The sequence below is a fragment of the Agelaius tricolor genome, unplaced genomic scaffold (assembly GCF_023055355.1).
Source record: "Agelaius tricolor isolate 1412-34295 unplaced genomic scaffold, bAgeTri1.0.p SCAF_17, whole genome shotgun sequence".
Lineage (NCBI taxonomy): Eukaryota > Metazoa > Chordata > Aves > Passeriformes > Icteridae > Agelaius > Agelaius tricolor.
In genome coordinates this window covers 15,791,036-15,818,763 of record NW_027269277.1, presented here as the reverse complement: position 1 = coordinate 15,818,763, position 27,728 = coordinate 15,791,036, and the positions used below count along the sequence as shown (strand labels likewise).

Genomic DNA, 27,728 nt, shown 5'->3' with positions numbered 1-27,728 from the left:
TGAGCCCCACTGGGCTCCCCCTGTGCCCTCCTCCTACACCATGGTGCCACCTTCCTTTGGGAGCAGCTCCAAACATCCCCACAGCCTGTGACCTTCCAGCCACAGAGAAGATAGCAGAAATAGTAGAAATAGTAGAAATAGTAGAATCCACCCCACTCGCCAACTTTGAAAGCTGATCCTCTCTAATATCATCCCAATCATTAGAAGCTATGAACCAGCATTAGCCTTTTAGGCTAAAGAAAGAGGGTTTCCCCCCTCCTTAATGGTATGCCTCAACTAAACCCTAGCCCCTGATTTTTTATCATGCTCACTTCATGACTCACTTTCTCTTTAATTATCCAACCCAAACTCCTGTCATTTCTATCAATAAATCCCCCCTCTAGCAGACCACCCATTGCTCCAAGCACTACCCCCTGAACCTGACCATGAACTTAAGCTTCTCTGACCAATTTTCAAGCCCATCCCTCCAAGGAATCCCACATCCTGCCCTGTCCCTCTGGTGCCTACACCAGAGCCTGCTTGCCCTGCTAAGGAACAGGGGCATGGTTGGGCTCTGGTGCCTGTGGGGCCCAGTCCCTCCACCAAAACACCACTACAGCTGCTCATCCTTTCACCATTTATTGCAATGAGATGATTTGTGCTCCTGCTGGGAAAGGAAAGCACCCAGAGCCTATTAGACAGCTTCTCCAGGGAAAGGCAGGGAGCAGCAGGACACTGGAAAAGCAGTGACTGTAGATGACAGCACAGCACCCAAACTGGGCTCACACCAGGCAGCCATGGAGAGCTGCAGGCTGGCAGCAGAGCACAGACACCCACCAGGATGTGTTTTCTCCAGCATTCATTTCACAGCCCATTAAATGCCTCCAAATGTTTGCTTTGGGGGAGTGTGCCTCCGTGTCCCCGCAGGGTGGAGGGGATGTTCTCTCCCCCTGTGCAGCACATGGGGTTTCCTGTTTGTTTTGCTGCTTTCCTTAGAAACAGTGATGAGACTGTGCCTGCTCTCCCTGTTTTCATTTGTCAGAGGATTAAAAAAGGGAAAGGAGAGCTGACATGGCCCTAAACTGAAGGCAGCAGAGAGCCTGAATCTTTCACAAGGACTGCTTTGCTCCCCAGGGCTCATTAAGCATTTAAGCAGTTGGTCCAGAGGATGCACAGCAGCCCTGGCACGCTGGCAGAGCCCTCTGCACGCAGCAGCTCTGCTTCACACCTTGCTTTCTGCAAAAGAAAATCCCAGTCCTGGGAAAAAAGTGACAGGAGGATGTCCAGAGGTGGCTGGGCTGGCTGGGAGCCTTGGGAGAGGGGGAGGAAGTCCGGAGAGAATGCGGAGACAGGATGGAGGTGCCTGTGATGTGGTGTGCTCTAATTACAGCAAGCACAGCCTCCCAGAGCATCAGACTCTGTGCCTGATGAATTGCAGGGCTGTTACCCTGTCCAGCCCTTCACTGGGGCTGGGGCTGAGGGATGCAGGGCAAGCAATGCCCTCAGACCAGGAGCTGCCTCTAAGCTGCTCCCAAGCCCTCCCCAGAGCAACTGACCCTCCAAGCCTGCTGCAGGGCTGCTGGAGCAGGCTGCTCAAAGCCCACCACAAACCTGTGCCCACCTGAAGTTTCTGTCCCTCCTGATGCTTCAGGTCTTCCTGGCTCCAGGGCAAAGGCAAATCTGTGCTCACCCCAAAGGAGGGACCAAAGATGAGTGGGAAGCAGCAGGATGACTTTGTGGTCCTGCATGAAGAGCAAAGTGCCCTCCTTTGCCTGCTGTCCTTCCTCTCCCTCACCCCTCAACACAAATAGCACAGAGCTGGTCTTATCCTGAAACTGAGCCTAAGCACCTGAACCTTTTCTCTCTGGAAAAAAGCCCAAACCTGTTTTCAAGGGGTTGGATGACTCACCTCCACCTTGTAACGGTGTTGTCTGCAAATACACCTCAGGGTTTCATTTATCAGACAGGATTCAACCTATAGATGTGGCAATGCAGGGCTGAGCAGCAGAGAGGGGCTGGGGCAGTGTGGATTGGCACAGCCCTTCTCCAGGCTGCAGATTTGAGGCAGGGAAGTGTCTGGCATCAAAGGAGAAGGTTGATGTGAACTCAGAAACAGTGGAGGGAAAGGGAAAAAGATTTCCCACTTTTCTGGCCATCTGAGCAAGCCCAGTCTCTGCTGCCTGCATGTCTCCTGTCAGCAGAGCCTGCACGGTGACAGGGACAGGGGGATCCCCCTGGGGGCTGCACCAGCCTGGCAGCCCCTGGATCAGAGTGTGGTCTTTGCCCCCTGCCCCTGCCGGCCCTGCTGCCTCTGGGGAGAGCAGCCACAGGGAAAGCTGGTGCTGGATGCCTGGAGCCCAGCACTGACAGCTCCTGCTGGCTGGAGTCTCGACTGTTTACAGAAAAACCACCTCATGCTTTGATTCCAGGGACATGGGGGATAAGCCTATCCTTGTCACTCCCAAAAATGCCCTGCTCAGGATGAGGCACATCCTGGGATCCCCTGGGCACTCTCTGGCTGTGCAGCTCCTGCTCCGTGCCCCGACCCAGGCAGCAGCGAATCAGCACTGCCTGTGCCCTCCTGACGGGATGCTCGCTGCCTTCATTTGCTCAGAGCTCGTTTTCAGCACTGCTTTCTGCACTCCTCGTGGTGCTGGCTGCCTGCAGAGCTGCAGGGCAGTGGCTGCAGCATCCCCCACGGTGCTGCCCACCATGGAGACACCTTGGCCTCACCAGCCTCTCCAAGAGCCTCGTTAGCCCAGCCCTGCTGACCACAGCATCATGTGCACCCACGCCTTGGAGCTGCTTACCTTGAGCTCCCATGCTCGGGGCCCCCTGACACGCTGGCCCCACAGCCACTCTGACCGTCCTCAGGCCCCTCAGGGACACCGTGCCAGTGCCTCAGTTTCCCCAGAGAGCAGAGAGGGGCACTGGCTGCCCTCCTCTGACAGGGCCAGGTCAGTTTGGCTGGACAGTGTCAGGAGAGGAGCTGTCACACCGTGTGTGCTTGCTCTGCTCCCCGGGGCTCCCCGCTGTCCCTGCCCCTCCCGGCACCGTGGCACCACAAACATTAATGGCAACGGTAATCAGAGGAGACTTCTCCCAGCTTCTGGTGCTGGGAGAGTGGATCAGAGGGGATGGGGACCCTGCACACCACCTCGGGCCAAGTGTCCTCTGGCCACCAGCCCCCTGTGCCCTCTGCTGGACCAGCAGCCCGGGCCAGCTTCACACAGCCCTCAGCCACACTGCCAGCCCTCAGCAGAGCCACTGGGAGCTCTCCAGGTCCTGTGCAGCCCCTTGCTTGCCCTGGGGAGAGCAGGCACAGGGGGCACCGTGCTCTCCTTCCCCGCTGACATCTTCCTCTGTGGACCCCTGCAGCAATGGCTTTGTACAGCAGCTCCCAGCCATTACCAGACTGCAATTAATACAAATAAATGAGATGAGCCAGCCACAGCAGAGTGAACAGAAACCTGACTGACATATCTGCCAGGAATCATTTATTCTGCGCTTTTATCTTTTTTTAAATACTATTTACTTCCTTGCAAATTAATCACAGATTGCCTTGGACCAGAGGCGACTCCGCGGCTTGGCTGGGTGGCCTCAGGGGACAGGGCAAAGGCAGCCGAGCACCGAGTCCCGGCCCGGGCTCTGCTTAACAGGCAGCTCCCCTCCCTCTGCCTTGGCTTCCCTCTCCCCGGCAGCCGCTGCAGCTCCCGCATCGCGCAGACACCACTGTCGGTCTTGTGCTCTCCAAGGAGCTCACCAGGACAGTCCTGTCCATCCGCTGAGCCTCGGGGAAAGGCTCCCAGCAGGAGGGACCTGAGCTGCGGCCCCAAGGCCAGGCACAAAGGTTTAGGAGCCCGGTTTTCCCCAGGCGCTCTCCCCCTCATCCGACGGGCAGTTCCACTGGGACATCCCTCATCCCCCGCACATCCCTGAGCCTCGCACATCCCCGAGCCCCGCACATCCCTCATCCCCGCACGTCCCTCATTCCCCGCACATCCCTGAGCCCCGCACATCCCTGAGCCCCGCACATCCCTCATCCCCCGCACATCCCTCATCCCTGCACATCCCTCATCCCCGCACATCCCTCAGCCCCGCACATCCCTCATCCCCCGCACATCCCTCATTCCCCGCACATCCCTCATCCCCCGCACATCCCTCAGCCCCGCACATCCCTCAGCCCCACACGTCCTCTGATCCCGGTACGGTTCTCGCCCTCCGAGCGTCCCTCGCACATCCCTCAACCCCAGCGCATCCCTCGCCCCCGCCAGCCCCGACCCCGGTGCGCCCCGAGACCCCCCCGGACCCCGCCGGGGCCGCTCCCTCCGCGCACCGGGAGCCCCCCCGGGGGCCGCGGGCTCCGGGCTGGGGGCAGAGGGGCCCCGAGGGGACGGGGAGGAGGCGGGCACGGGACGGAGCCCCCCACCGCCGCTCCCGCCTCCTCCCCGCCGCGGCGGGCGAAGCTCCGCCCGGCTCCCGGGGCCCGCAGCCGGCCGGCGCCCACCCCGCGGCGGGCGCCCGGACTATGAGGAGCGGGAGCGGGCGGGGGGCGGCGGCAGCGGCCCCGGTGCGGCCCCGGTGCGGCGGGAGCGGGAGCGGGGACGCCGCCGCCGCCGGCCGGGTCATGCCCGTGCGCCCGGGGCGGCGGGGCTGCGGGCTGCGGCGGGATGGGCGCGCTCCGGGCCGGTGCCCTCGCCTTCCTCCTCCTCCTCCTCCTCGGCTGCCTCCTGCCCCGGCGCGGCCCGCTCAGGTGAGCGCACGGCGCGGGTGCTCGGTGCTGCGCGGGGCTGCGGGACCCCGGCACCCGGACCCCATCCCTCTCCCGGGAGCCGCGATTCCCTCCGGCACACGGGCATCACCTCCTCTCGGAGACAGAGGGACAGAACTCCTGCGGGACCTGGGCATCCCCTTCAGACCCAAACGAGCCCCGGACCCTCATCCCGACCCCTGATCCGGACCTGGCTCCGCGGCCTGATGCCCCGGACAGAACGCTCCCTGCTCCTATCTGGACCTCCCGCAAACCTGGCCTCGGCTCCCCATTCCCCAGGACCCTGAGCCAGCACCCCGGGGACCCAGCAGCCTTCCCCCTCCAGTCCCCACCGCACACAGCCGGACCCTGCCTGTCCCCAGCCGCCCCCGAGGGTGCCCCGGGCCAGCGGGAGGGTCACCCACCGGAGAAAGGGAGCGCTGAGCCCCGTGATCGCCCAGGCAGCTCCTTCCCTGCTGCTGCAAAGCCCCTGAGATGTCCAGATCCTCTCCTGGCTCGTGGTGTTTGGGGAAAGGAGAGCTCAGAACGGACCCTGACCCAGACCCTGGCTCACTCGGGACAGTGGGTGGGTGCCCCACGTCCCTTGGGTGCAGGAACAACTCTTGGCTCACTTGGGTGGAAAATCTAAAGCCCTCAGGTCCCTTTTTCCATCTCTGGGTGTTATCTGGGTGTTATCTGTTATCTGGTCCACCTTGGGTGTTATCTGGGACGAGGTGGGATGCAGGGGAGAGGGGGTCAAGAAGGGAGGGGTTGGGGGCTGCAGGACTCCTGGGCTGAGCCTGATCCCAGTCCCCCTCCCAGCACTCGGCCAGTATAGCTGGAGCAGCTTGGGGGGATTTGCAACATTTATGGCAGGGAGGGGTAACCCAGAATTGCTTCACGTGCAGAAACTGCTTGTCTCAGGGCAGCGTTTTTAGGCAGACATCAGCGTTTTCAGCCCTGCCGTCCACTGGCTCCACAGAGGTGCTGAGTGAGCTCCAGGGCCCTGCAGTGCCCAGCCCGGGCCGGGGCAGAGCCCCCAGGGCAGGCAGTGCTCAAGGCAGGGGCTGTGCCCGAGGGCTGCGTTCCCCTGCCAGGGCTGCCTGGGAAGTGGCTGCACTCTGGGCGTTTTGGCGTCCCCCACGCTGGTCTGAGCATCCCCGGGGCTGCAGATCTGCTGTGGCTCTGTTATCTGAGCCTCTTCAAGGAGCTACCTGCCAAGGGAGCCCGGGAGCCTCCCTCCCACGTGCTCCAGGGGAGAACCCTCACTGTCCTCTCCTGTGAGGAGGACATGGCTCTCAGCTGCGTGGCAGGCAGAAGCCTCACTTAACTCCTTGTTAGCCTGGCCTCTGGCAGCCCTCCTCCCAAAGGCACCACACCTTGCTCATGCAGCTCCTGGCAGGGAATTTCTCTCAGCCTTTTGCTCTTGATCAGGATGAATCTCAGGTACTCTCTGCTGCCCTTCTCTAATTAAAGGAAAACCTGCTCCACTGGAACATTTTGGTTGTGGCCATTTTTAGCTGGTAAGGTGCACTAGGATGAATCTCCCCCCTTTGAAAAGAGGTAGGAAGAAGGACCACAGGGTTCCCAGCATCATCCTCTTCTTGTAGTGCTGGGGCTGCAGCTCCAAGCAGGAGTGAGATCCACCTGGGCACAGACATAGTGGAGTTATAAGGCATCATGCAGCAGCACCAGCAGCATGCTCAAAGCTCCTTTTGTGTCCAGAGATGTCTGGCTAATTCCTCTCCATCACAGCCACATGCCTGGCAATGTGGTGAGTGAACATCTCTCGCATTGTTCCTTGAAATTATCATTATAGACTGACGGGAGGAGAGAAGCTGGCAGGCTAAGATGCATTCACAAAAATATCCCCTCCAGAGTCAGTTTAAATAAATCTCCATCGTCATTCAGAGCACTGTGTGGGAGAGCTCATCCCCATGGCTGGTGTGGAGGTGGGCTGTGCTGCTCCTCTCCTGCCACATCTTCCTGGCCCCTGGCAGGCTGTCAGAACCCAGCTGGACACTCCTAACCACTCAGGCAGGGCCATTGTGTCCCCCAGCCCCCTCAAGCCATGGGTCCATGACAGGCAGTGTGCGATTGTCTGCTCAGCAACTCAAGCTGGAGCTGTAGGGGGAACCTGAGAAGGAGCTTCCCTGCTTTCCCCTGCAGCTCTGGCTGTGCCCTGTTCCCACCACAGCCCTGAAGCCAGGAGACAGCGGCCCCCAACCCCATGCCAAGGGATGTGGTGGAGCAGGGACAAGCAAAATGTGGGCATGTGACACTCAGGCTGCTGCAGGCGAGGGGAAAAGCCACCAGGGTCCCAGCAGAAGGAAGGGATCCCCCCTCATGCTGTCCAGGCACTGGAGTGGACGCAGCACAGGCACAGCCGCCTGCCCTGGCAGCTGAGTGTCCCCAGGGGAGGCCAAAATGTGCCTGCAGACCCCTGGCAGCAGCTGACCTGGCTCCCTGCCCCACAGGCTGGTCTCAGGGCGGGAGGAGATTAAAGCTGGCTCCCGGAGCTCACCCCAGCCCATGTCACCCTCTGACTTCCTGGACAAGCTCATGGGACGAACCTCAGGGTATGACGCCCGCATTCGACCCAACTTCAAAGGTAAGAGGGAAGGTGTGAGGGCCCCAAACCTGGCAGATCCATGCTTATGGCTGCCCAAACCCAGGGGCTTTGGGGCAGGAGCCTGATCCACATCCCTGTCCCAACACCCTGCCCAGAGTCCTGGCTGCTCCTGCCAGCCCTGTGTGCTCACTTTGCTGGCATCAGGGGCGTGCTGGGGTCACCCCCAGCCCCAGGAATAGCCCCACAGGAGGGGACGCCCGTGTGCCTTCAGGAGCAGTGTCCCTGGGAATAGCCCCACAGGAGGGGACGCCTGTGTGCCTTCAGGAGCAGTGTCCCTGGGAACAGCCCCACAGGAGGGGACGCCCGTGTGCCTTCAGGAGCAGTGTCCCTGGGAACAGCCCCACAGGAGGGGACGCCTGTGTGCCTTCAGGAGCAGTGTCCCCAGGGGTGGCCCCACAGGAGGGGATGCCTGTGTGCCTTCAGGAGCAGTGTCCCTGGGAACAGCCCCACAGGAGGGGACGCCCGTGTGCCTTCAGGCACGCAGCAGGAGCGGTGTCCCCTCGTGTGTGGCCACACGTGTCTCAGCTGCCAGCAGCAAGAGGAGGCTCACGCTGTTTTCCAGGTCCGCCTGTCAACGTGACGTGCAACATCTTCATCAACAGCTTTGGCTCCGTCACCGAGACCACCATGGTGAGGGTTTGGGCAGCCTCTCCGGGAGCCTCGGGGCTGGCAGTGGCTGTGCTGGGGAGAGTGTGGGTCCCCGTGCCCATGGCTGTGCTTACAGGGCTCCTGTGACCCCTTCTGGCACCACAGTGGGGACATGCAAAGCCATAGCACATGGCTGTGGCTTTCCTGGGGTCAGCTACACAAGCTTGGCTATGTGGGTCACATTCCCTGTGCCTGAGCTGGAAGAAAGAGCCCCCCAAAGGGTCACAGTGGGGCAGAGGGATGTAACCCCCTGCCATCCTGAACCTCCTTGGGTGCATGAGGAACACCTCAGAGGAAGTCCCAGGGCAAAAAAATTTCCTATTTGTGCTTCTGCAAAAGCCTTAATACTATCAACAGGCCCGCAGAGCCATGTGCAGAATGCTGCAGGCAGCAGTTACTGGTCTTCCACCTCCTCCTCCTCCTTCTCTCAGCTGCTGTGGCCTTGGCTTTTTAATTTCCCCTGGCTGCCAACAGCATGGGAAGGCTCCTGAGCTGCCCCTGCTCCCTGCTCTATTAGTGGCAGGCACACAGCAACAGCAGGGCTGAGCCTCAACAGAAGCAGCTCCTTACACCCCCTCCTCCTCCATCCCTTCCTCCTCCTCCCGGGGCAGCAGGGGGTGCTCTCACTGACTGGCGCCCCCTGTGCCAGGATTACCGGGTGAACGTGTTCCTGCGGCAGCAGTGGAACGACCCCCGCCTGGCTTACCGGGAGTACCCCGACGACTCCCTCGACCTCGACCCCTCCATGCTCGACTCCATCTGGAAGCCAGACTTGTTCTTTGCCAACGAGAAAGGGGCCAATTTCCACGAGGTCACCACTGATAACAAGCTCCTGCGCATCTTCAAGAATGGCAACGTGCTCTACAGCATTAGGTAGAACCTTCCCCTCTGGTGCAGCGCCTGCGTGGGGAGGCAAAGCTTTCCTCTTGCCTTCCATGTGGTGACTTTCCCCCTCTGACTGCCCCAGCTCCAACAACTCCCTCCTTTCCTCTGCCTCCTCAGGCTGACACTGATCCTGTCCTGCCCCATGGACCTCAAGAACTTCCCCATGGACATCCAGACATGCACCATGCAGCTGGAGAGTTGTGAGTACCTTGGGGGGTTCAAGCTGTGCTTCATTTCCCTCTTCCCATCCCATCCCCTCCCATTCCATGACATCCCAAAAGCTGGCAGCTCACTTTTTCTGAGGGACATGAGCAGGAAAAAGCAGTTGTTCTGGGTGGGGTTGAAGAGGGTCCATGTCCCCATCCATGGTTCCCTACATCCCCTCCAGTTGGCTACACCATGAACGACCTCATCTTCGAGTGGCTGGAGGAGCAGGAGGCCGTGCAGGTGGCAGAGGGCTTGACACTCCCACAGTTCATCCTCAGGGATGAGAAGGACCTGGGCTATTGCACCAAGTACTACAACACAGGTGAGCACCCCAGGGACCTGCTGCCACCCCCTCCCATGGCCCAGGGGTCCCTCTCACCCACTGGGGCCATCTTTCCCTGCAGGCAAGTTCACCTGCATCGAGGTGAAGTTCCACCTGGAGAGGCAGATGGGTTACTACCTGATCCAGATGTACATCCCCAGCCTACTCATCGTCATCCTCTCCTGGGTCTCCTTCTGGATCAACATGGATGCAGCACCAGCCCGGGTGGGCTTGGGCATCACCACGGTGCTCACCATGACCACGCAGAGCGCCGGCTCCCGCGCCTCCCTGCCCAAGGTCAGTGCTGCTGCCTGCTGGGCAGCACCCCAGGAGCAGGGGCAAGGGCAGGGGCAGGGGCAGGGGCAGCCTTTCCCTGGGAATGCCTTGGCTTTGGAGCCTCATCAGCTGGGGCACCACACGTGCCAAGGGGAAACACTGGCTGTTCTGGCCCGTGTGCCCAGGCTGAGAGGGCTCCCAGCTTCCTGGCAGTGGGGGGGATGAGCAAGGTGGGGGGCAGTGGGTCCCTGAGCCCCCTGTCACCCCGGCAGGTGTCCTATGTGAAGGCCATTGACATCTGGATGGCCGTGTGCCTGCTCTTTGTCTTCGCCGCCTTGCTGGAGTACGCGGCCGTCAACTTCGTGTCCCGCCAGCACAAGGAGTTCATGCGCCTGCGCCGCCGCCAGCGACGGCAGAGGATGGTGAGTCCCCCCCTCTCGTGACATCTGCTCCTCCTCAGCCCCTGAGGGGACACCCCAGGGCTGCAGGGACAGTTTCTCAGCAGCCCCCAGGGCAGGGCTGTCTTCCATAGCCACAGATGGCTCCTCTGGCACCCCGGGGACCCATGGGCACTGCAGCACAGGGCTCAGCACCCATGGGTGCTTCAGGCCCTGCTTAGGGTGCTGTCCTTCTCCTGCTGGGACATCCTCAGGCTCTGCTTCCTCTAAAAATGCAGAAAAATAAACAGTGAGGACGGGAGAAACCAGCCTTTCCCCTTATGTGCATCCCCCAACCTGGGCTCTTTGGCAGTGACAGGGACTCACTGCTGTGTCAGGGAGAAAAATGCAGAAAAATAAGCAGTGAGGATGGGGGAAACCAGCCTTTCCCCTTACGTGCAGCCCCAAACCTGGGCTCCTTAGCAGTGACAGGGACTCACTGCTGTGTCAGGGAGGGTCCTGGTGGCACCCAGGGACAGGTGTGGGTTGCAGATGTGAGCACAGCAGGATCTGGAGAGGTAGGATCCCTCACTCATGGAAATAATCCTCCCCTCTGTCAGCCCACCAACACAGGCATCAGGCCTGCAAGAAGCTTGGGGTAGGCATGTGGCTGCCCCACTCTCATTTTAAACAGTCTGTGAGGCACCAGATCTCCATGGAAGACACGAGTACACACACAAACACACACACACACAGCGTCCCATGCAACCAAATCCCTTCAGCATGTGCTGAAGACAGATCCCAGTGCCAGGGCACACTGGGGGGGCTCGTTCCCCCCAACACACAGAGCCCCCATCTCCCCCCCATCCCCACCCTGGCCCCCAGAGCCGCTGCCCCAGGTCACCCGCTGTCCTGTTTCTGTTTGGTGCACACTGCTGGATGCCACAAGGGCCTGAGCAGCGGCACGGCCAGCCTGGAGTCCCTGCGGCAGCCGAGCAGCCGGCACAGCAGCGAGCACACCTACGCGACGCTCTGCAGCTCCCGGGTAAAGCACGACCCTGCGGCAGCCCCCGTGCTTCCCCAGCCAGCCTCACCCTCCCCTCCCCACAAGGAGCCCCCAGGAGCAGCCCTGGGGGCAGCAAGGGGCTGTGGAAGAAGCAGGCTAGTGATTTGTACAGAGTATGTGCCCGGAGGATGTGGCTGATGGGTGAGGGTTTGGGCAGCCTCTCCCAGTGCCTCAGGGCTGGGGAGCGTGCCGGTGCCCAGTGCCCATGGCTGTGCTTACAGGGCTCCTGTGACCCCTTCTGGCACCACAGTGGGGACCTGCAAAGCCATAGCACATGGCTGTGGCTTTCCTGGGGTCAGCTAACACAAGCTTGGCTATGTGGGTCACATTCCCTGGGCTCAAATGTGTTGAGAGAGGGATGGGAATGGAGCAGATTTCCCTGTGCACACCCCCACTCCATGCCTTGGGTTCCCCTTTAGTACAGCAGCACTGGCACAGTCCCCTTTGCTGAGGGTGAGTGATGCTGAGGCTGACTGATGGCTGCTCCTGGGCACCCCAGCCATGCCCACAGCTCTGGCAGGGTGAGGGCTCTGCCTCCCTGCAGGCAGGTTCGAGGCACTCCCAGCTCTGTTGGTACCTCACAGCCCTATTTCCCACCGAGGGCCTTCTGAGGCAGGGAGGAGAGAAAGCAAGCTGCACCCACACTGCTTTGGGGCTGGGGTTGTTCTTTAGGTGGGACAAATGAAGCTTCCCCAGGGTCTTGCTGCTGTCCCCACCCCAAACTGAGAGAGCACAGCTGCCTGCAGTCACTCCTGCACAGGCAGCTGCTCAGGGCACACGAGCACTTTGAGGCACAGGGAGAAGTGTGGGGCAGGGCAAGCTCCCAGGATGTTGGTGAGATGCAGGGGGTCAACCACAGCTCCAAGGAGGAGATCAGGCCTGGTCACCCTCACCTCCTCTACACTGTCATCAGCCCTTGGATGCCAGGAGAGGCATCTTTGCACCCTGCCTTTCACACATGACTCCTGGAGAGCAACACCCAGCCAGGCAGGGAGGGGGAGGCTCTGTCCAACCCCAGGACCATGTGCTGGCTTAGAACAGACCAAAGTGAGGCTGCAGAGCACCCTGAGCTGCTGCTGGCACAGCACTGGATGCAGCCAGGAGCACCCCGGGGTGCTGCTCAGTCAGAGATGGGAGCAGAGCCCTGCTACACACAGCTCCTGTGCCTGAGAAAGCAAAGCCCGGGTTTCACAGCCTGAGGGCAAATCCCTCCCACAGACCACCCAAATCCAGGCTCAGGAACCCTGGGCTGGGGAGCAGCTGCTGGTCCCCAGAGCACACAGAGCACCCAGGTTCCCCCATCCAGAGGGGCTGCAGGGACTCAGCCTGAGGCAGGGAAATAAAACTGTACTGCAAATGAGAACTGACCTCAGCAATCTGAGCCACTGCTGCTCTTGCCACTGTAAAATCTTGCTTAGCCTGTGGATTGCTGAGTTAAATAAAGATGCCAGGGTACAAACTCTGCATGAGAGCCCCTGTGCCAGCCGAGTGGCTGCAGGGGCTGACCTCAGCAGGCAGCCCCTGTGTGCTGCAGGGCAGTGCTGCTCAGAGATGGTGTTTGGGGTCCCCAACAGCACCCAGACACAAAGTGAGGCACTGACCTGCAGCAGGCTTTGGAAGAAAGGACCCACCACAGCCAGATACAGCACCAGCAAAGGCAGAGGGGAGCTGAGCTGAGCCATAGAGACCAAATGAGTGCAGGGGCTCAGCAAAAAGCCAGATGTGCAGCCTGTGCTTGCACATGCCCGTCCCTCATCACATCTCTGCGCACATAACCCTCTCCAAGGCTAAAACAAGGCAAGTGGCTTACAGTGCACAGCTGTCGATGGGGAGGAGGGCAGGCACTGCTGGCCAGCCCCTGAGGCACCCAATCGGTGCCCTGAACAATGGCAGTGGGCTGCGGCCAGAGACTCTCACGGCAGTTCTGCAGCCTTGATCATGAACATGCAACTCCATGGGCACGTTGCCCCCTCTGCAGCCCTCTGCCAGCCAGGGGAGTGTGAGGGTGAGCAAGGGCAGAGAGACCAGCAAGGAGTCCAGCTCTCTCAGCCTCCCTCCTCTGCTGCCCCAGGCAATCTCTGCCAAGCATCCATGGGGAGAAATGAGGGCTTGGGTTCTTGGAGGGACTGGGGCGCCCTGCAAGCCCTGGTGGTAGCCAGGTTCCTGCATCCCTGCCCTGCTCTGCCCCAGCAAGCTGCCTGTCCCCTCCTATTCACCATCACAGCCACACTTCCACCCCACAGCAAACACAACACACTCACAGCAGTGCCTGCACACCTCAGCTCCCTGCACCAAATGCACCCTGCACCCCTATGTGCCCCCTTCCACCAGTTCACCTCCCATCCCTCTGGCTGCCAGAGCTGGGAGGAAGCTGGGGGGATGTGTCGGGCTGCCAGGGTCGGGCTGCCTTTGGATGCACCCTGAAACACGTGCTGGAGGAGAAGGCAGGGGCTCAGTGCTCACCCCTGTGCACAGCCAGCACTGCCAGCCCCTGCTCCTGCCTGTATGGCTGGGCTGTGTGACAGAGCTCCCAGCCTGGCACGGGCACCCAGCACCCAGCACCAGGGGTGTGCAGGACGTGCAGCCTCACCCCGCAGCACCAGCACCGCCGTGCCCTGCCTGACCGCCTTTCCTTCACCAGGAGGAAGAGCTGAGCCGCGAGAGCCGCTTCTACCTGCGAGGCTACGGGCTGGGCCCCTGCCTGCAGCCCAAGGACGGGGCTGGGGAGGGCCCTGGCATGTGCAGCCCCCCGGGAGCCCCCGCCGTGCTGCGGGAGGGGGAGAGCCTCCGCAGGCGCTACCTGGACCGCGCCAAGCGCATCGACACCGTCTCCAGAGCCGTCTTCCCCTTCACCTTCCTGCTCTTCAATATCTTCTACTGGGTGGTTTACAAAGTGCTGCGCTCAGAGGACATCCACATGGTGCCCTGAGGCTGGAAAAGTAGGACTGCCTCTTGGTGTCACCCCTACAGTGTGCCCAGGTGCCACAGGCTCAGCCAGAACTATTTTTCCCTCTGTCTCGGAGCAGTGGCACAGCTGGGCTGGGCCTCAGAGCCTGGACATGTGGCAGTCCCTGTGTCCCTCTGGATTCTGTGGCGCAAAGTGGGGGGATCAACAATCACAGGTCCCCACAGTCAGCTGGAGAGAGGGACCCCTCCTGCTTCCTGCATGGTGTCACCCCAGGTACCCCGGGATGCTGTGCTGTCAGGGAACAGGGAAACAACTACACCCCAGGAATGCTGTGCTGCTGGGGGAAGCCCTGGGTAGCCAGGGGCACAGGAGAGCCCCAGGCACTCTTTCAGCCACAGGCACAGCCAGTGGCCAGAAAACATCACCTTCCAGAAAAATACTCTCTCCCTCTCCACACCTACCATGTTAGGCTGCTGCTTCTCCAGCCTGCATCACTGAGCTGTGGGGCAGGGATCAGGCTGCAGTCCTCTCCTCTGGCCTGGAGCTTGGTTGCAGGAAAGAGCAGGCAGCATGATGCTGTACATGATGCTGGCTGTGGCCCCATAGCCCCCAGCAATGCACAGGGCCCCTGCAGCCCCAGCCAGCTCCAATGCACAGCAAAGCAGCAGGCTGGGGATGCTGCCCTCCCTGCAGAGCTCAGAACTGCCGGTGGTGCCCAGGGCTGCAGGACTGTGGCAGGGACAGTGGGCAGGAGGCTCTGTTTGCTCCAAGGAAAGGCCAGCCCTGAGCAGGCAGCAGGCAAGCTCAGTCCTGCTGAAGGGGCCCAGATGACCACTGCAGTTGCAGATGGGAGTCCCTTGGCACTGGGGAGATGGCACTGCATTATCTGCAGGGTAGGGCCCACAGCCCGTCTTCCAAGGGAGATTTTTTTGGGATGAAAGCAGTGGGGAAAGCTTGGCCAATCCTTTTGGAGGAGCAGAGTGAGTGATGGCATCCCAGACTGCTGCATTCCCACAGCACCACGGTGCCAGATGAGAGATGGAGGTGAAAATTGCCCCATTCCTTAGCCCAGCATTTGAGTGCAGCATCCCCTGGGCAGGTTCATCCCTAATATTCCTCCACTGGAGAGGAGAGCAACTGGAACCCCAACAGGACAAACTCAGCAAGGCTCCCAGCCCACCAGATCTGGATACCCTCCATGCTTTGCAGGAAATAAAAGCAGCAGGTGATGCTTAAGTCCTCCAGAGAGGAGTGTGGTGATGCTCTCCTTTCCCTCTGCCCTCAGGAGGTTGCAGCCCAGCAGGCCCCATGGCCATGGGTGCAGGAGAGGGCTCAGAGTCTTCCAGGCAGGGCAGGATGGAAATAGGATTCACCCCTTTCCTTGAGGGCTGTGGTGGCCCCATGGCACAGTGAGTGCTCCAGTGACCCACCTGCTATGGCAGAATGGACCCTGCAGGGCAGGGGGACATGACCAGGAGGCCAGCACTGCCTTCTGAAACCAGACCCAGGCAGAACCCCCTGCCATGATCCCCGGCCTGACTCCTCAGGCACCACTCATCCCCCTCTTCCTCAAAGGACTGACTGGCAGCATCATCCCCTGAGCCCCCTAAGCCCCACAGAGTGCTCAGCCACATGCACCCATTCCACAGATGGGGCAAGCAGAGAAGTGGCCCCAGGCCACCCCATGAGGGGACTGAGGGACCCACAAGGACAGGCTGAGCCAGCTCCATCCCATTGCCAGCCCTGTGCATGCCTCCCCTGCCATGGGGCTCCCCATGGAATCCCACCCTGTGTCCAGGCCAGACTTGCTTTTGGGGAGGCCCCATTTGGAGACACCCTGGGCTCCCCCAGCACCCGAGGCAGTGCCAGTCAGGGAGGTACCAGTGTCTGAGCAGCACCCACAGGCACTGGGTGGCCATGCCAGCCTCCTGCAGTGGTGGGTTTTTAAACAGCATCGATCTTCCTACGCAAATAAAGCTTTCTGGGATTTTCGGCACTGTGTGCTGGGGATTTGTCTCTGCCAAGAACACTGCAGCCAGCTCCCACTCACAGCGTGGGGAGGGGACAAGGGCACAATGCCCTGTGGGGACAGGAGCCCTGACCCATCATTATACCATCATTACTCTCCACGGGTGATTTTTCTGCCACAACTGATGACTGTCACATTTAACTCCCACTTGGGAGATGCCAGGAGGGCTGGGCAGGAGCCCCCTGCAAGCCCTCAGCCCCAAACCTCATCACTTTCTGTCCCCACCCGGCTCTATGGGGTGCTCCCCACAGTCACCCCAGCCCTTTTCACCCACCCAGGCTTGGCCAGGGGACAGGACCCAAGATGAGGCGGAGCTGGGGGGGTTCCAGCTCTGCAGTGGAGCTCAGACACCCGAGCATGTGCAGCATCCCCAGGGCAAACCTCCCTGCGTGGCCCCTCAGCCCCTTCACTCGGCTCCCTGGGCAGGAGCCAAGCTTACAGAGCTGCCAGCTGTCCTGGGGGGCTTACGCCAGCCCTGCAGTGCCACCCGGGGCCGGGGCTTTTGTCCCCAGCTGGTGCAGGGGTGGGCAGAGCCCGCAGCTGAGGGCTGAGCGCCCGAGCAAACATCAATCTCCCTCTGTGCTCCCGGCCAAGTCTCACAGAGCAGCTCTGTTGGTACCTCGCAGCCCCATCGCCCTTCTGGGGCAGGGAGGAGAGAAAGCAAGCTGCACCCACACTGCTTTGGGGCTGGGGTTGTTCTTTAGGTGGGACAAATGAAGCTTCCCCAGGGTCTTGCTGCTGTCCCCACCCCAAACTGAGAGAGGACACAGCCAAGGGGAGACCTGTGAGGTATTTCACACCAGTAAGGTGTCCCCAGTTCCTTCACTGCCTGCTCTGGAGTCAGGACATCACATCTGGGCACTCAGACAAACACTGCAGTCAGCCCTGAGCCATTCAGCTCCAGGAACCAGCACATCACAAAAGAAAAGAAAACTGTAAAAACCCAACACATCCCTCCCAAGCCAAAGCCCCCAGGTCCCAGGCACTGCTCACAGCAAGGTGGGGAGCTCATTTCTGGCATCACACTTGGAAAGGCATAAGGGTAGCACCACCCCATGGCTCTGCAGGTGTTTGTGGTTCAGTGTCCCTGGGGGCAGTTTCAGAGTCAGGAGCAGCACTCAGGCTCTGCCCTTGCTGCTCCCAGCAGCCCAGTTTGAACTGGGAGTCACTGGGACACCCTCACAGCTTCAAGGCTGCCAGTGCCCTCCAGCACAAAGCTCCAGTGGGTCCCTCACATCTTGGGATGGGGGTTCTGAGCCCCATATCCTCTCACAGCATGGCCAGGGACCAGCCCAGGTGGCTCAGCCCCTCAGCAAAGCCACAGTCTTTGGACAGAATCAGTTTTTTATTTCCTGTTCAAGGCTGTGCATTGGTGGGTACATGCCAGTCACCACAGACAGCAGCTGTGGGCACAGGACCAACAGCCATGGCCAAGTTAATTGCTGGTTTAAAAGGAAGTTAATGAAGTTAACACCAGGTTAATGGAACTCCCAGACAGTAAAATGAGCATCAGCAGCACTGGCAGCTTCCCAGCTCCTCCTTGCAGCAGGGCCAGGAGCACACACAGGTTGGGGACAGCATGGCCCCTTGCCAGCCCCAAGGGCTCCTTGGGGGCCCGTGTGGGGCCAAGGAAATGTGCCTTTGGCTGGGCACTGCAGTGACATGCCAGCCTGGCCCCTGCCCCACGACCACAGACAGCCTGACCCTGCTGGCACTGAGCTCTGCTGCTGTCCCTGGCAGCATCAGGGGGTCAAACCTTCCCTTCTCCCCCCTCTCCCTCACCAGGGCCTCTGCCCCCTTCCACAGCCTGGAGCTCTTGTGGGACAACTCCAAGTGCCAGAGGTTCAGCAAAGCATCCTGAGCACACAAAGCAGTGCCTGCAGCACAGCCTGTCCCACACTGATCCCAGCCACAAGGCCAGGGCAATGCCACAGGAACAGGTGACAGCTCTTCTGGGGCTCTGAGCAACCCTTGAACATGGCCTGAGCACAGAACTCTTTTTAAGAAAATAGCAAGCTCCAAAAGTCAGCCAGGCAGCCCTGAGCAGGCCAGGGCTGCCCCTTTACAACTGGGAAAATGGACACAAGAGGAAAGCACCAGGAGCTGGACTGGCATTGTGCCCTGCTGGGATTGGCCATGCCACAGGCACAGGGCCCTAACAGGCCCTCCCTGGGGACAGGAGCCTGCTGGCACAGGTGCAGGGTGCTCTGGCAGTGTGGCTGTGCCAGCACCCCAGCCCAGCCTTGCAAGAGCTGTCCCCCCAACAGAGCATCCCCTGCCACTCAAGCTGTGGCATCACACCACAGCCTGTCACCTCCACCTGCTCTGAGAGGCTGCACCACGGCCCTGCCAAACTGTCACAGACATGTTTTTTCCTCCTGAGAAGCTGAGAGGCCTCAGGAACAAAATGTACACAATGGTTATCTGCTGCTGTGGAATGCAACAGGTGCATCTGGGATTGGTCTCATGTGGTTGTTTCTAAATAATGGCCAAGCACAGTCCAGCTATCCAGACTGTCTCAGTCAGTCACAAGCCTTTGCTGTCATTCCTTTTCTATTCTTAGCTAGCCTTCTGATGAAATCCTTTCTTCTATTCTTTTAGTACAGTTTTAATATAATATATATCATAAAATAATAAATCAAGCCTTCTGAAACATGGAGTCAGATCCTCATCTCTTCCCTCATCCTCAGACCCCTGTGAACACCATCACACCAAACCCCACACCAGCACCCACAGCACAGCTTGGGGACCAGCCTGCCCCACTCTGGGGACACCATCCAGTACATGCAGCCCACACAGCACCCCGGAGCTCCCTATCCCAAGGGGTGTGGGGATGCCAGGTACTCCTGGGGACAGGCAGGACACCTGGGAAGCAGCAGTGAGGGAATGCTGGAGCACAGAGACCAGCAGGGATCAGCCCTGCAGCATCCAAGCTCTGGCAGTAGGGAATAACTGCCCAGCCCTGGAGAATCGTTTAGCACAAGAGAAAACAAAGCCATGAGGTTTTCCAGCCTCCAGAGTGTCTTGTTTTGCCCCACTTTGAGAGATCTCTGCGCTTCAGCTCCCCGAGGGGCAGGGGGAGGACCCCAGCACTGAAACAAGGAGTGATTATCAGCCCGCGGGCTCTGAGGAGCTTTTGTTCCCTGGCAGTGGCAGAGCAGGGATGGGAGGACACCTAGCGAGCTGCCTCGGTGGCACCCTGAGCCCTGCGATGGCCACAGCCCTGCTCTGCTCCCATCCTGCCCCTCCTCCTGCCCTGGTGGGACCCACAAGAGCTCCAGGGGGGCTCTAGGGCTGGTCCAGCCCTGGGAGAGGCACAGGGCAGACCTGGCTCCTCACATTTCCCACAGCTGCCTTGGCAGCAGGAGCCTCCAGTCTCCTTGACAGGCCACATGTGCTACCAAGGCTGCTCATGGCTGTGCTACTCCTGCAAAAACAGGGATTAAACCCAGGGCTCAGCTCAGAGATGCTGGCTGGCACACAGGTGCCCTTTACAGCTGTCCAGGTCCTGCTGACACCGGCACTGCCCCTTTCCAGAGATTCTCATCTCAACCAGTCACATATAGCTGGTGCAAATGGGGTGATGCCCAGTGACCATGACTTATTCTTGTGGCTGAACTTGTTGAAGAGAGACCAAAATCTTTGAGTGCAAAGATATGGATGGGCCCAAGCATCCCAAGCAGAGACAGGCTGGATCCAACAGCACAGAGTCAACACAGGCAGGCAGAGAGGCAGCAAACAGCCTCTGAATCAGGCTGGATCTGATCAAAGAGCACAGGGTGGAGGGCTGATTCAGGAGCTTCTCAGAGTTTTTGAAGCAGAGCTGAAAGCCCAGGGCCAAAACCAAGTCCTGAGCCCATGGGGTACAATCCTCTCTTCCCCAGGACTCTGTGCTGACAGAACACACACAGACCCACACCCTGCACTCACAGCAGCCCCCAGCCCCTCAGGCAGCCCCAGCACTGCTGAGCACACAGAATCACTGAGGTTTGGAAAAGATCTCTGAGACTGAGTCTAACCTATGCAAACCAGAGCATGGCACTGATTGTCGTGTCCAGTCCTTGAACACCTCCAGGGACAGTGACTCCACTTTGCTGGGCAGCACATTCCTATGTCTAATCACCCTTTCTGTGAAGAATTTACTCCTGATGTGCATCCTGAACCTCCCCTGGCCCAGCCTGAGATCCCGTCCCGGTTCCCCGGGAGCGGAGCCTGACCCCACCCGGCTCCGCCCTCCTGCCAGGGAGCTGTGGAGAGCCATAAGGACACCCCTGAGCCTCCTTTCCTCCAGGCTGAGCCCCCACACCTCCCTCAGCCTCTCCTCACGGGATTTGTGCTCCAGACCCTTCCCCAGCTTTATTCCTTCAGCAGCTCCACGTCCTTCATGAGCTGAGGGGCCAGAGCTGGGCACGGGTGTGGCCTCAGCAGCGCCCAGCACAGGGGGACAAACACTGTCCTGGCTCTGCTGGCCACTCTATTGCAGCACCGGCCAGGTGCCAGCGGTCTCTCGGCCAGCTGGGCCTGCTGCCCACGGCCGGTGCCGCCCCGGGCACGGCTCCCCCGGCAGCAGCTCCGGCACGGCCCAACGGCGCCGCCATGGCCCCTCACATCGGTCACGTGACACCACCACACCTGACCCGCGGCAGGGGGCGGGCCGGTGCGCACCTTGCCGCACGGGATTGGCGGAGAGGCGGGCGGTGCCGCGCGGCGATTGGCTCAACGGTCAGCCCTGCCCGCCGACTCCGCGAGGATTGGGCATGCGGGCTGTCAATCAGCGGCAGTCCCGCGGCGCGGCGGAGCGATGGCGGCCGCGCGGTGGATGCTCCGCTGGGTCGCGGCGGCGGCGGCCGCGGTGGCGGCGGCGCTGGCGCTGGACAACGGCCTGGCGCGGACACCGCCCATGGGCTGGCTGCACTGGGAGCGCTTCCTCTGCGCCACCGACTGCGCCGCCGAGCCGCGCCGCTGCGTCAGGTACCGCCGCGGGGCACGGGGAGCCTGGGGCAGCGCAGTCACGGACAGCCGGCCCGGTGCCCCGGCAGCCGCTGTGCCTTCCCTGTTAGCAGGCAGCCGGCCCGGTGCCCCGGCAGCCGCTGTGCCTTCCCTGTTAGCAGGCAGCCGGCCCGGCGCTCCGGCAGCCGCTGTGCCTTCCCTGTTAGCAGGCAGCCGGCCCGGTGCCCCGGCAGCCGCTGTGCCTTCCCAGTCACGGACAGCCGGCCCGGTGCCCCGGCAGCCGCTGTGCCTTCCCAGTCACGGACAGCCGGCCCGGTGCCCCGGCAGCCGCTGTGCCTTCCCTGTTAGCAGGCAGCTGGCCCGGTGCCCCGGCAGCCGCTGTGCCTTCCCCGCGTTCCCCCGGGTGCCCCCGGCCGCCCAGCCCCGCGGCTGTGCCGGTGGTACACAGCAGACTTTCTCCGCTTTCTTTGCCGGTGGTGCCGTGGCCAGCGAGCAGCTGTTCGTGGAGATGGCTGACAGGATGGCTGCCGAGGGCTGGAGGGACGCGGGCTACGAGTTCATCTGCATCGACGACTGCTGGATAGCCCCGACGCGGGACAAGCAGGGCAGGCTGCAGGCGGACCCCAAGCGCTTCCCCGGGGGGATCCGCAAGCTGGCCGACTACGTGAGTGCCACCGCGGCACGGTGTGACCCGGCCTGGCAGCAGGGGAGGGCTGGGTGGGTGTCACTGCTGAGATAAGGCGCTGCCTGCCACTGTGGGGTTTTGCTTCCCTCGCTGCCCCGAATCCTCTTCCTCCTGCCTTGTGGCTGCCCCATGCTAGGGTCTGTTTCCGTCTGCAGGTCCACTCCAAGGGTCTGAAGCTGGGAATCTACAGTGATGTTGGAAACAAGACATGTGCTGGCTTCCCTGGCAGCTACAACCACTATGACCTGGATGCCCAGACATTTGCTTCCTGGGGTGTGGACCTGCTCAAGTTTGATGGCTGCAATTCTGAGTCACTGGAGCTGCTGGCAGAAGGTAGGCACAGGCTCAAGGCAGCTATTCCCATGGCTGGGAATATTCTGCAGGCAGCAGCAATTCTAGGCCCAGCATCAGGCTCCAGGGACTCGCTTTTCCCTGAGCATACTCATTTAAGGGACTTGCTTACAAAAGCAAATCTGAGGCTCTGTTCTCAAGGCCAAGGCATTGAGTGTTGCTGTCTTAAGTGTTTTTACCTGCTCAGTCTCCTGGAGCAGTCTCCTGTCCTTCGAGCACAGCTCAGAAAAGGAGCTGTGAGCCCAGAGCGTGGATCAGGCTGAGCACAGACACATCAGCCGTGTGCTCTGGAGATGGCTGTGCTCCCTCAGCTCTTAGCACAGGCTTTGCCTTTCTGCAGGGCCTGTACTGCAGGGCCCAGAGCATTTCACACACTTAACCCTTAATCCCTTTGGTGGGGCCTTGTCAGCGTGAATCAGCCTGAAGCTACAACAATTTGTGTCAGCCATGAAAGGAGCAGTTAGGAGGGCTTTTAACAGATAAAAATGAAGGGAATTACAGCATAAAAATCCTACTGGGGTTTTCCTCTTAAAGCACACCAGTGTAAATACCACTTCAGAAGTGATTTGCACAAAGGCTGAAAGCTCAGCAGCTCCCTGTGCTGAGGCAACTTGGCTACAGCCTCTTCTGAAGCACAGGCAAATCCCAGTGCCACAGGAGTAGATTTATGGGAAGAACACTTTAACTTAGAAAGCTTTTCTCTCTTGACTGCGCTCTCTGGCTGCTGGCACAGTCAGCACCATCACGTTTGGCAGCAGGAGCCCTGCACAAAGTCCTGTCTCTGCCTGGCAGGGACAACCTGCCCAAGTGACAATGCCATCCAAGCCAGATGGTGGGGCATATGCCAACTGCCACAGACAGGAGCACAGCTCAGCACCCTGAGTGACAGCTGAGCTGAGAGCTCCTGCTGGATCATATGTGTAACCCAGATACAATCCAGTTGTACTGAAGCAGTTCCAGAGGAGAGAGCAGACTTTTCATTCCCTCTCTGCCAATTGGAAGGGACTGAACAGGGCTGTTTGGGGACAAGGACAGGAAAAACTCGAGCTCTTGCATTCCTGCCCAGTCCATATGGCGCAAGGGCCTCACGAGAACCTGCTCCTACATCACCCAGCAAAGCTGTACTGCCTGATAGATACTGACTTGTTTCCTGGGTATCTAGAGGGAAAATGCCATACAGGAAAGCTTTTATCCTCTTCCCCTGGTTGTATGTACAAAGGAATCAGCAGTCTTGGAGCAACAGCCTGCCCAAGCAAAGCCCCTGTCCTTAGGAGGCAGGTGACCAGCTGCAGACTTTAAACTCCCCTCTTCTCCCTGTGGTGTCTCAACCACAAAAATGTGTTCAATCTTAATTTTGCAAGAGTTGAACTGAAACCTGAACCTGTGACATTGGCTTAGTTCTGCTGTGTGGCCAGGGAGGTTGTGTAAGCTCTGTCTGTGCTCTTCCTCTAGGATACAGGCGCATGTCTGTGGCCCTGAACAGGACTGGAAGGAGCATTGTGTACTCCTGTGAGTGGCCTTTCTACTTGAGGCCCGTGCAGCAGGTAAGGAATGCCTCTCAAGGTTTATCCTGGGGCTCAAGTGGGAAGAAGAGGAAAACATTTAACATTGCAAAACAGCATCCTGAGAAACTTGCTACTCTCTGTTCTGACAGAGAACAAGGCTGTAAAATGGAGGAAAAAACCTTTTTCTTCCAGAGGCTTGAAGCATTCCTAAACCATTGCTCTGCTGAAACAGATTCAGTAGGATTCTGCAGCATGAGGGCACAGCCCAGATGGAGCATGCCAAAAAAACCACAGCATCCATCTGCTTCCTTTCTCCAAGGAGCCAAGCAGCAAACCATTGGCAATGCAGACACACAGCCTAGCAGATAGCTCAGGGTAATTCCTCCTGGACACAGAGTGCTGCAGGCTCAGCCTTACAGACAGCTCTGGGGACCACGAGAGAGGCTTTGTGACATCCCCCACATTGTTCAGTGACAAATTTCTGCCAGCCAGGGTCTGTGATTGACACGTTGCCCTCCACCCACAGCTGGAATTAAATGCATTACTCATGAAAGGGTGTAAACCCAAGAAACAGCAATAATTACTGGGATATTACAGTTTAATTCCACTGGCCTTGTCACACCTTCAGTAAAATTGGGAAGTAATTTTGTAACAGAGCTGGTGGTCACAACTGTTCTCCCAAGGGGAGCAATAGTGTTGTCTAGAACGTATCACAGTGGAGTTACTGGGCACAAAGCATTCAAGGGAATCAACATGCACTACATCATTCAGATAGCTGGTGATGGAAGGTGTTACCCTGGTTCTCCCCCAAGCTACCTTTGGTCCAGTCTAGCCTTGTTGGCACTCCTGTTGTACAGCCAGGTGCTCTGTCTAATCACACTCCTTGTTCTGGCAGCCCAATTACACAGAGATCAAACAGTACTGCAATCACTGGAGGAACTTCTATGATGTCTATGACTCCTGGAGCAGCATCAAGAGTATCTTAGACTGGACAGCACTTCACCAGGACACCATTGTGAAGATAGCTGGGCCAGGGGGCTGGAATGATCCTGACATGGCAAGTACAGCAACACCCACCCCACTTGAAGCATCAGCAAAAAAAACATTCCCTCAGCTGCAGGCTGAGAATGGGAAGGGAGAGAACTGGGAGAGAAACATTGAGGGGAAGGGCTCTGATGGGACCCTAGGATCAGGATCTTGGTGAGAAGGTCCAGGGTGGAAAGGGAAAGATGCAGCGATGCATAGTACCAAGGAAGCACCATCTTTGTGTCACACAGCCTCCACAGGCAGTACCAGCTCAGGACACAGGTGTGGCTTTGAGGGACAGTCTCCAAAGTGCTGATGTCCCACCAGAGTGAAAACCCCTGGGTGCCAGCACTGCAAGAATCTGAATCCAAAAGCATTCTCAAACACTGCCTAGCCACTTAAAGAGTTCTCTTCACTTCCACCAGGGACTCATCCTAAACTGCCACGCAGTCATTGCTTTCCCCAACCAGCTGGTCCTGCTCCTGGCCCTCAGCCTATCTAGCCAGGCTCCAAAGAGAAGTCCCACCCTGTGATTTCCTGGTACTGGTGGCCCAGATTGTCCCCAGCAGTTGTGTTACCAGGCACTTTTTGTTTGCTTGTCATAGCTGGTGATTGGAAACTTTGGGCTGAGCTGGGACCAGTCGGTGACTCAGATGGCCATGTGGGCCATTATGGCTGCTCCCCTGTTCATGTCCAACGACCTGCGGCGCATCAGCCCCGAGGCCAAGTGGCTGCTCCAGAACAAAGAGGTGATTGCCATCAACCAGGACCCCCTGGGCAAGCAGGGATACCAGCTTTCCAAGGTACAGCAGGAGAGGGGGGTTCAGAGTGGGGCAGGGAGGGATGGAGAGGTGCTCAGGGTTTGGGAAAGGAGCCCATGTGTTCCCGAAGCCTGCTGGAACACAGGCATGAAGATCACCACTTCAGCCTCCCACAGCCCTGGGTTTGTTTTCTCCTTGGCAGGACAAGAACTTCCAGCTGTGGGAGCGGCCCCTGTCTGACCGAGCCTACGCTGTGGCAGTGCTGAACCAGCAGGAGATTGGAGGGCCCCAGAAATTCACCTTCTCCCTCACCTTCCTCGGCAATGGGCTGGCCTGCAACCCAGCCTGCTCCATCCGACAGGTGCTGCCAGCCAGCAGGGACTGTGGTGTGTACAGCTGGATGTCCTCCCTGAGCGTGGAGGTGAACCCCACAGGCACTGTGCTGCTCAAAGTCCTGCCACTATAGGCAGCACTAAGACAATCTTCTCCTAAGCCTTAGGCTCTGTCTGAACTTGTGGCAGGAAATTCATCTCTTTCTTCCAAGCAGGTGCCTTTCTTCTCAGGCATTCATTATCTGAACCTTCAGCTGAATGTGACAAATTGCCATCACTCCATCATCGAGAGGTGACAGAGAAAGGGTGAACAGCAGAGCAGGGCCCCTTTCCCTGGCATCTCACCCAACTCCTCCTCCCAGGGGCTGGAAGGGCTCCAGCAGGGCCCCTTTCCCTGGCATCTCACCCAACTCCTCCTCCAAGGGGCTGGAAGAGCTCCAGCAGGGCCCCTTTCCCTGGCATCTCACCCAACTCCTCCTCCAAGGGGCTGGAAGGGCTCCAGCAGGGCCCCTTTCCCTGGCATCTCGCCCAACTCCTCCTCCAAGGGGCTGGAAGGGCTCCAGCAGGGCGGCAGCTCCTGTTTACACCCACTGCCACTATCCAGCAAGGAAAGGCAAGGAATGCACAGGCAGCACCTTACAGCTGTCCTGGAGCACTTCAGGGACAATAGGGAAACACACCTTGGCCACCTTGCTCTCTTTTCCAGACCAGGACACACAGTCCAAGAAAAGCTGCTCCCATCCCCTCTAAGGAAACCAAACACTTGACTCAGAGCATGGACATGCACTTCCATCTTCTGACAACTCAGGGACTGACATGAACCATTGCACTTCTTAGCAACTTTCTTGACAGCTACTATCAGGCCTTAGGACTCAAGTTGTTGAGGGTTTTCCCTCACTCCAGGAATCTCTCACCAGTGGCTGTCACTTCCCTTTAGATGACAACTCCCTCTCTACCCCTCATATGACCAATGGAGTCCCCTTTCTCCATGAATCCTGCCTCCCAGAAATCCCTGAGTGCTTGCTTCCCACTGCTGGCAGCAGCCTTTAGGTTGAATAACATGGGCTCTCCAGGACAGGAAATGGATAATCACTTAAGCAACCATCATGTGCAAATATATTATCTTCTGATTACAATACAATCAGGATTTCTTGATTTGTTCTTCTGTGATTAAGCACTTTGATTAAAATCCCTTTAAAAGACTATGCTTTTTCTTGCTTGCAGTGTATAAAAGTACAGCATGGTATCTGAAATTAAATAATGGTTTAGAAAACAGGCCAGTTTGTTCCAGTCATGTAAATTTTTGTGACATTTGTAACTAGAAACAGCACTCAGTGAAACTGATGTAATACAGCTGTACAGTCCACCCCACAGGCCAAAGCCGCCACTGCCCACACAAATCTGAAAATGCCATCACATCACCCACTATTTAATAAGCAAAACCACAGATTCCCTTACAGTTCAGTAACTGAGTGCTCTCAATCATGATGAAGATGTGAAGAGGCATCTCTCCATCCTCTAGCTCCATTTCCACTAAAGAAGTTGCCTGAAAGGGTGAACTCTGCATTGCATTCCCAGCACCTGCTAATAGCAGACTTCCTACTCACAGAAACGTTCCTCTCTAAGGGCAAGTTGTCCTGGAGGCTGTCCCCACAATCTACCACTCTGCTTGTTGCCCATTTGAAACTTCACTGCTGTGCTTGGCCTTCTTCCTTCAAGGAAAATGCTAAGAGGAGCCAGCAGCAGTTGACACAGGGGAAGGCGCTGAGGCCTGTTACACCATGTGCCAGGGGCAACCACAGGCACAGAGCTGTCCCTCACCTCTCTGAGCTGCCACAGCTAATGGCACCTGCCTAATTACCTAATTAGGCACCTGCCTAATGGTGCAGGTATCAAACCCACTGGCTGCTCCAAGGCCTTTGCTCCTGAGGACAGTACATCTGTCTGTAAAAAGGGGCCTACAGCCAAGTGCAGGGGCTGTTCAGGGGAGTTCATAAACGAGCCTGCAGCATGTTCATGCACAGAAGTCACTGGCACCC

At 58.8% G+C, this 27,728-nt stretch overlaps 2 protein-coding genes across 3 annotated transcripts; both read left to right on the top strand.

The window, feature by feature from the left end:
• The first annotated feature begins 4,425 nt into the window (after nt 1–4,425).
• Nucleotides 4,426–16,046, top strand: LOC139597373 (glycine receptor subunit alpha-4-like). Of its 2 annotated transcripts, XM_071442665.1 has the most exons (10): nt 4,426–4,732; nt 7,207–7,340; nt 7,924–7,991; nt 8,659–8,882; nt 9,012–9,094; nt 9,283–9,423; nt 9,506–9,720; nt 9,972–10,121; nt 11,026–11,121; nt 13,784–16,046. In XM_071442665.1, exons 1-10 carry the CDS (start codon nt 4,650–4,652, stop codon nt 14,069–14,071), a joined length of 1,482 nt encoding a protein of 493 aa, XP_071298766.1. In that variant the 5' UTR covers nt 4,426–4,649; the 3' UTR covers nt 14,072–16,046. The 2 variants fall into 2 exon arrangements, with proteins under 2 accessions (XP_071298766.1, XP_071298767.1); XM_071442666.1 differs by lacking the exon at nt 11,026–11,121 and having other exon boundaries at nt 4,428–4,732.
• Nucleotides 16,047–20,860: 4,814 nt separating this feature from the next.
• On the top strand, nt 20,861–26,892 carry GLA (galactosidase alpha). Its single transcript, XM_071442662.1, has 7 exons — nt 20,861–21,050; nt 21,519–21,693; nt 21,870–22,047; nt 23,518–23,609; nt 24,466–24,627; nt 25,202–25,399; nt 25,560–26,892. Exons 1-7 carry the CDS (start codon nt 20,881–20,883, stop codon nt 25,821–25,823), a joined length of 1,239 nt encoding a protein of 412 aa, XP_071298763.1. The 5' UTR covers nt 20,861–20,880; the 3' UTR covers nt 25,824–26,892.
• Nucleotides 26,893–27,728: the final 836 nt, after the last annotated feature.

Excerpts from the sequence above, each read along its gene's own strand:
- LOC139597373 (XM_071442665.1), top strand. The coding sequence starts at position 4,650 with ATGGGCGCGCTCCGGGCCGGTGCCCTCGCCTTCCTCCTCCTCCTCCTC. Across the intron at positions 7,341-7,923 it reads CATTCGACCCAACTTCAAAG|GTCCGCCTGTCAACGTGACG; the intron begins GTAAGAGGGAAG and ends GCTGTTTTCCAG. Across the intron at positions 8,883-9,011 it reads AACGTGCTCTACAGCATTAG|GCTGACACTGATCCTGTCCT; the intron begins GTAGAACCTTCC and ends CTGCCTCCTCAG.
- GLA (XM_071442662.1), top strand. The coding sequence starts at position 20,881 with ATGGCGGCCGCGCGGTGGATGCTCCGCTGGGTCGCGGCGGCGGCGGCC. Across the intron at positions 21,694-21,869 it reads TCCGCAAGCTGGCCGACTAC|GTCCACTCCAAGGGTCTGAA; the intron begins GTGAGTGCCACC and ends TTCCGTCTGCAG. Across the intron at positions 22,048-23,517 it reads ACTGGAGCTGCTGGCAGAAG|GATACAGGCGCATGTCTGTG; the intron begins GTAGGCACAGGC and ends CTCTTCCTCTAG.